Source organism: Myotis myotis, unplaced genomic scaffold, assembly GCF_014108235.1.
Source record: "Myotis myotis isolate mMyoMyo1 unplaced genomic scaffold, mMyoMyo1.p scaffold_m19_p_5, whole genome shotgun sequence".
In the NCBI taxonomy this organism is placed as follows: domain Eukaryota; kingdom Metazoa; phylum Chordata; class Mammalia; order Chiroptera; family Vespertilionidae; genus Myotis; species Myotis myotis.
The window spans coordinates 47,923,431-47,931,157 of NW_023416357.1; the positions used below are offsets into that span (position 1 = coordinate 47,923,431).

A 7,727-nucleotide genomic window follows, 5' to 3' on the forward strand; every position below is an offset into this window, starting at 1 on the left:
GAATATTTTCCAACCCTAACTGCCTCACTGAATTCACATTTTCTCCTTCCTGAAATGAGGTGTGTTTTTTTCTTCTACAAATGTAAAATTCCAAATAAAAGTTAACATGGAGTTCTGACTTTAACTCTACAGTCGCAGGATATTCTAAAAACTTAAAACCTTAAGAAACTTGTTAACTTAAGTTTTTCAATGTAGAATAGAGATACATAATTCCTTCATTAAACAATTTGTTTTTAAATAAACTCTAACGTACTTCTTAAAAATCTAATATAGTAGCTGTTGAAAGAAATGACAAATACTGCACTTTAATTTTTAGATATACTGTTCTATATAATGTAATTTCAGTCTCCAAAGACACATGTGGGTCTGAAAAGTGCAACGCTCACTCTATGATATATGTCATGCTCACTACTTAAAATAATTGGATTTTATTTCTAAAATATAACTTTGGAGTAAATCTCATGTCCCTAAATATGTTTCGATTTTGTACCAATCCATAAAACATCTCATTTCTCTTAATATTCATTTTATAGCAAAAGAGTATCATACTGAATCAAAAGTTTGTCTAAAATGATTCATATTTTTCTTGGTAGCTATCATGACTGAATTTAGATTATTAGGCTGTGTGTACCAGAAATTGTGTATGATGCCTGTTCCAGGATTCTATTCCTATATCACAAACTACCCCAAAATTTAGCAGTTCAAAACTACATTTTCTCTTACAGTTCTGGAGGCCGATGGGTTCAGCTGGGCAGTTTTTGTTGACCACACCTCATATAGGTGAAGGGCTGTAGGCGAACCATGCCTGCAGCTGGAATCACTTAAAGGCTTCTTTACTCATAAATTTGATGCCTGGTCTGAGAGGGATGGCAGAAAGAGCTGGGGCTGGTCAGGCACATGGCATATTCCTCCCTTCCTCTTACCTTTACTTCCCTCTCCCCTCTGCCACCCATGTGGCTTCTCCACATGGCTAGCCTGGGCTTCGTCATAGTCCTGCTTGTCTCAGGGTAGTTAGACTTCCTACTTGCGGCTGACTTCTCCTAAGAGAACATTTCCAGTTGCCTGAATGAAAACGGCAATGCTTTTTATAAACCAGCCTCAGAAGTTTCAGGATGTCACTCTGCAGCATTCTGTTGGCCAAGCAGGTCACTAAGGTGACGAGGAAGTAAGACCCAAACTTTCATTTGGAAGAGTTACAAAGAAATTATCACCATATTTAACTTACCACAATGCCTATTCAAAAATAGAATATTGACAAATTTCTTTACTTTTCTTTTTTCCTCCACCGTGAATCTGAGAGATCAATATTAGCATAAAACCCCTAATCTCAGGGCATGTCAGTTAGTTAGCTAATTTATTAATTGGTTACTAATTAACAACTAAGAAAAACAATATGAAAACTCATACAAAATTTTTCTTTGTGCTCAATTTGACCCTTTGACAAGAACATTCTTTTTACAATATATATTTTAAATGACACAGTTAAATTCCTAATTATATAGGTTAATGGTGAGAAACTGTTCTCATGGCAAATGATTTCCTAAATCAGGGGTGGGGAACCTCTGGCCTGTAGGCCACAGAAAGCCTGAGAAATATTTAGTCTGGCCCTGCCAAGGCACCCACAGTTGGGACTCCAAATTTCATACCAACATAAAGTCATATTAAGTGAACTAGAGGCCCAGTGCATGAATTTGTGCATGGGTGGGGACCCTCGGGGCGGCCTGCAGATATTGGGCCCCAGCTCACGCCCCCAGCCTCACAGCCCCACAGCCACGCCTGGCACCCCACCTTGGCCTGGCGCCGCCCCCTCACCTGCTCCACCATCCCACCTGAGGGGCGATTGATCAGGGCCAGGCCCACTCCCGCCACCACTGCTGGTTGCTGAGTACGGGGTGATCAGCAGGCAATCGGGCCTCTACTCGCTCCCACCTTGGCCTGGCACTGCCTGCTCACTTGCTCTACCATACCGCCACGGTTCCGCTCTTGTCAGGGCCCATCGGGGCCAGCAGCGCCTCCACTGCCATCTGCTGCCAGCGCCATATCGCTGATGCCTGCCATGTTCCATGCCACTCCCTGGTGGTCAGCACACACCATAGTGAGCAGTCAAACTACCAGTCTCCTGGTCAAACTCCCAGACAATTTGCATATTAGGCTTTTATTATATAGGATTATATTAAGGCAATGATGCTATAAATATTCAAATGGCCCTTGGCAGACAAAAGGTTCCTAAATAAACCAATGTTGCTTCTAGGTGTCTGTTTCAGTTATTTATTACTGCCCTAAACTTAATGGCTTTAGAGAATAATCATTTTATTGTATCTCATAAATCTGTATATCAGCATTTGGGGCAGGGCTAACCTGGGCAACTCTTCTCTACACAGCATTGCCTGGGGCCACTCAGTACTGTTCAGCTGCAGCTGGACTGGGTTGGAGGGTGCTAGATAGCTTTACTCACATGCCTGACACCTCAGCCAACATCCACCTCTTTTTGGTGAATTTTTAAGGTCTTTCCAGCAGACTAGTCAGTCTTCTCATATGAAGGCTCAGGGTTCCAAGGGCAAGTGTTCCAAAAGACATAAAAGGAAGCTGCCAATAACATAAGACCTGTGCAGAACACTGGCACCGCATCACTAATGCCAAATTCTCTTGGTCAAAAAGTCACAGAGAGTCTATCCAGATTCAGGGAGAGAAGGCAAAGGCCCCATCTCTTAATAAAAACATTTGCAACTATCTTTAATTTGCCATAGGGCCCATAAGGACCCAAATGAAGAGAATAAAACTTAGATTACCAGGACCCTCCACAATATAACATGCCATTTCTCTAGTCTCATTTATCACTGGTTACTTCCCACTATCCAAAGGCCACCAGGACACACCAATAATTGAACAAACTGGGTTTATTATTCATTGCAGTAAAAGAAACTGAATACCATCAGGAACCGTGGACATCTCAGCAAGGTGTTAGGACTTACAGAATTTGCCCTTGTTTTCCATGACTTTGGCTGTCTGACTAAATCTTACTTAGGAAGAAGAAGGACTAGTCCAAGGAAAGGTTGTCATTGGTAAGGATGCAGATGTGATCATACTAGACTGGATCACGGTGATGTTTGGTCATTTTTGTGACTTAATGTTCATGTTTTATCTATGCTCAGATATAATAATGCCGTGATTTTACTCTTTTTTTGATCCATCGCCAACACTGAGTAATTTTGCCTGATGCTGATGTTCTGTGAAATTTACACTCAGCAGGAGAACACTAATTCCTTGTCCAGGTTAGCTCTGGATATCAGAGGCTGCTTTTCTCTTCCACACTCGAAACATGCCATACTCACCTCTGCCCTCCACTGATACTTCTGTACTGTTCAGTTCCCTGTATCTTCAGGAATCCTTCCCCTAACACTCTGCTCAGTTTTCTCTCCAACAGCCTTTGTACTGGCTGGCTACCTGCGTTCATGCTTTGTTTCCTTAGATAAGATCGTAGCACACATCTCTCTCAGCTCTGGTAGAGTACAGCAAATCACAAGCACCTAGAACTACATAGTCATAATGAAAGTGAAGGGAGAAGTTTATTGTTTTATAAACTAGAGTGCATGTGGTGAAACTGCTTCACTTAATTTAGTAAAAATCTTTCTGGAGCCCTGACCGGTTTGGCTCAGGACTGAAGAGTGTAGGCCCACTGACCTATGGACGGGTCATGAGTTCCATTCCTGGTCAAGGGCAGGTACATCCTCATCTCATACCTCGGTTGCAGGTCAGTCTCTGGCTCTGATTGGGGCGCATTCAGGAGGCAACCAACCAATGTGCACCTCTCAAGTAGATGTTCTCTCTCTCTCTCTTTCTCTCTCTCTCTCTCTCCCCTCCCCAACCCTCCTTTCCACTCTCTAAAAATCAATGGAAAAAATATCCTCAGGTGAGGATTAATAATAATAATAACAATCTTTCTAGAAAACAAGACGCCAAGAAACTTGTCAAGAACTCAGGTCTGAACCAATCAATCACTACTCATAGGAGGCAGTGTAGGTTCTGGTCTTCCTTGAGACTGGCACAGGACTACATTTCCCATAATCCTTCAGGCTCCACATGGCATCCAGTGGTTAGAACTACAACTCCCACAAAACCCGGCGCTCGCCACTTCACGCGATTTCGGAGAGCTCCGCCCCATTTCCCACCTCCCCTTTCGGTCCTTGAAGGAAGGGAACAAGGTCGTGAAAAAAACGGCTGGTGTGATACCGCCATTTCTCCTGCTTCGGTTTCTGCACCTTTGCCGGTCTTCCAACAGGAAAATGTTGGGCCAAAGCATTCGGAGGTTCACAACCTCTGTGGTCCGTAGGAGCCACTATGAGGAGGGCCCAGGGAAGGTCAGTGTGGAAAGGCCGGGGTCATTGGGGGTAAGGGAGAGCGGACACCGGCCCGCTCCTCGCTGAACCCAGGGCCGCCTGTGGGCCGTGGGAAGGGAGACGGTAAGCCCGGAATTGAGCCTGGGACACCGAGTAGCATTCGAGTTCCCCCTGGGCCGGGGGGAGAGCCCAGGACCCTGGGTGCGCGCCTTCGTCCAAGAAAGGAACGAGCAGGTGGAGCTGGAGGCGCCCTCCACCTCCAGCACCTGCGGCGGGTCGTGGAGACCTTGTCGGCTGGTCGGACTAGAGGTCACCGGGAATGAATGAAGACGGCACGAGGGCCTGTGGTTGTGCGTCGAATCTTCTCTAACTAGTCGCTAAGTTAAGCCCTCGTTGGCAGAGGATGGGCTTAGCCTCGAGGGTAAGCCGAACCCGGGTGGTTAGGAACAGCCCCCGAGGGTTCCCGGGCTCCCGGCGCGGGCCTGCGTGCGACACGGCCTTGAGGGGGTGCCGCTTGGCTGTGGAAACCCAGACCCCGGAGTGCAGTTCGGTAGCCCGTGCCTCCTCTGACGAGGGCCTAGTTTTCAACAACTAGTCAACTAGAGCAATGCTGTTTCCAAACTTACCTTTGGAGAGTGTTTTTGATTTTCTAAAATAAAAGAGAAAGTTCACTATTTTACACCCGAGTTCTTTTTTTTTTTTTTTTTTTTAAATATATTTTATTGATTTTCCACAGAGAAGAAGGGAGAGGGACAGAGAGCCAGAAACATTGATGAGAGAGATCGATCAGCTGCCTCCTGCACACCCCCCACTGGGGACGTGCCCGCAACCCAGGCACATGCCGCCGACCGGAATCGAACCCGGGACCCCTGAGTCCGCAGGCCGACGCTCCATCCACTGAGCCAAACCGGCTCGGCTACACCCGAGTTCTTAAGGCCACTGCTCAGCAGAGCCAGATTGGATTTGATTTTATTTACTTTCTAGTGTTATGTATGATGGAGGTCATAGGATTGGAAAGATAATGTTTTAAAAGGGTGCGATGTTAGATTATGTAAAATGGGAAAATAGCGTATCCTCTGTGTACTTACTGGTGATCTATAAAATCAGATGATGTGAAGCTCTTTTTGTTGCATGTTTTCTTTTCCCAACAGAATTTGCCATTTTCAGTGGAAAACAAGTGGCGGTTACTAGTCATGATGACTTTATATTTTGGATCAGGATTTGCTGCACCTTTTTTTATAGTAAGACACCAACTGCTTAAAAAATAAGGATGTTTAATCCAAGATACAGGTAATTAATTAATGGATTTCTAATTTTCCCAAAGCAGTGCTTTCCCTTTTATTTATTCCTGTGTTCTCTTCCTCCAAAAATAGGTGGAAGTTAAGTGTGTGTGTGGCATTGGTGGAGACAAGTTGATAAACCTAGCAACAAGTGTTTCTTCACCCGAAAGCCAGGGTTTATTTAGTACTGTTGTTGGTTGGGTATGCTTTATATTAATAATCTCATGTGGCTCCCTAGCAAGCCTGTGAAGTAGATGATTGATACCTGATTGGAGACATTAAAAGTGTTAAGTTGCCCAATATTTCATAGCTAGTGGTGGTGGATCAGGATTTTTAGCCAGAGGTAACACTGTCTAACCAGGAAAGTTCTAGTAAACTGATTATTAGTCCATCTTGAGGGCAATATATTTTACTATATGCCCAGGGGAGTCTTGTGGCCTGGGATGTTAGCAGATTCCTGTGTGAGAAGAACAGATTTATTTAGTTTATTGTTACCAGAATTTCCCTCAAAAATGACACTCTAAGGAAGCTCTGTGGAGTAATTGGAATAAATTCCAAAGTATACTTAGGAAAATAAAGACTTTATTTGTCATAGTTTAGAGGGAAAATTATTTGTCCAAGCCATTAATATGGAAAGAGTTCGGTGCATATGATGAAGCAAATCAGTATGAATGAAGTCATGATACTGTAAACGCTTTCTGATGTACCAGTCATAAACTGTGATGGACAGGCAATACATTGATGAAATTACACAATTTCTGTTAAATGAATGGGATTTTTCACTACCATTAGTTTTTTGTGTGTTTTTATTCACAGATATGAAGAGGAGCATTTTAAGAGGTGCAGTCTTTGAAAAATGGATCAAACTGTTGAACTCAACGTACTAGATGTGTTTGTAAATAAACGTATGGCATGAATCCTTAATGCCTCTTCTCTGAAATACAAAATGTGATAAATTGAGCATATGTGTACCTTTTCATTTGGGTATTAACCCTATATTAGATTCTTGACCAAAATATATGTTATTTAGCTTATGTCTTGGTCTTAAAATCTGATATTTAAGTTTGAGTTCTAGGTCATGACCTTATTGGCAATTTATGTTATACATGCAAATTTGACTTTTAATTCTATACTAATTTTTATTTAACGGGAGAGAAAAAAATTGCTTTCAGTCTTCCCCTTTACTTTGAAGGAGTGCATTAGTTTTTCTCCCTCAGTGTTAGTTACTTATGAGGAAAACCAGGGTTGTATACAGATTATTAAGTGCAAGAGTTTCATACTTTCCTCTAGGACTATTCCCTAAAACTAAAATTTTTGTCTTCAGAAATGTGCCACTAGCCAATATTAGTCTTGTTTAGACTGAAAAGAAATACAATATTTGAAATGGAATAAAGTAGCATGTAAGGTAGAATATAGGAAATGATAATTATCAATTTATTCTGATGCTTTGACTAGTAGAAATGGGTTAAAAGATAGCTCTAGTAATTGTACCCATGAGTCGAATTTGAGTAATGAAAGGCTGCTTGTAAGGGTAGCACCTTCATTCCTAGGGGTATTAGGGAAAGAAAAGAGTAATTACAAAATATTTTAATCTCAATTTGGTCACTTTTGGAACACTTTTGGTGTTAGAAGGACACTGTAAAGCAGGGGTAAACTGGTGATCTGTTTGGCTTCTAGAGTTTGGGGGGAGGGCAGGGAGTACTGTTTTTAAACCAATACTTAAAACTAAAATATTCACATAAAAGTCTGTACTTCTGGATTCTTGAAAAATTGCTCTAGATCAGTGGTTCTCAACCTTCCTAATGCTGCGACCCTTAAATACAGTTCCTCATGTTGTGGTCACCCCCAATTTCATTGTTACAAATTGAACATAATTAAAGCATAGTGATCACAAAAACAATATGTAATTATGTGTTTTCTGATGGTCTTAGGCGACCCGTGTGAAAGGGTCATTTGACCCCCAAAGGGGTCGCAGCCCACAGGTTGAGAACTGCTGCATGGTTCTACACATCCCTTCATGGAACAAAACAGCTACTTCCATACCTATCTTACACTTTTTAATAACCACCAGGCAACTATTTAAATAATGGATGCAATTTAATCTAAATAA

The 7,727-nt window shown here is 42.4% G+C and overlaps 1 protein-coding gene and 1 non-coding gene across 2 annotated transcripts; both read left to right on the forward strand.

Annotated features, from left to right (window-relative positions):
* Positions 1–4,166: 4,166 nt before the first annotated feature.
* LOC118656735 (cytochrome c oxidase subunit 7C, mitochondrial) lies at positions 4,167–6,578 on the forward strand. Its single transcript, XM_036310317.1, has 3 exons — positions 4,167–4,358; positions 5,489–5,627; positions 6,434–6,578. Exons 1-2 carry the CDS (start codon positions 4,284–4,286, stop codon positions 5,603–5,605), a joined length of 192 nt encoding a protein of 63 aa, XP_036166210.1. The 5' UTR covers positions 4,167–4,283; the 3' UTR covers positions 5,606–5,627; positions 6,434–6,578.
* Positions 6,261–6,323, forward strand: LOC118657185. Its single transcript, XR_004967911.1, has one exon. It is a non-coding gene; the product is annotated as a small nucleolar RNA Z39 (small nucleolar RNA).
* Positions 6,579–7,727: the final 1,149 nt, after the last annotated feature.

Bases quoted from the DNA above. Each gene is read 5' to 3' on its own strand.
- LOC118656735 (XM_036310317.1), top strand. From the start codon at position 4,284: ATGTTGGGCCAAAGCATTCGGAGGTTCACAACCTCTGTGGTCCGTAGG. The intron at 4,359-5,488 runs GTCAGTGTGGAA...TTTTCCCAACAG, and splicing joins ATGAGGAGGGCCCAGGGAAG to AATTTGCCATTTTCAGTGGA.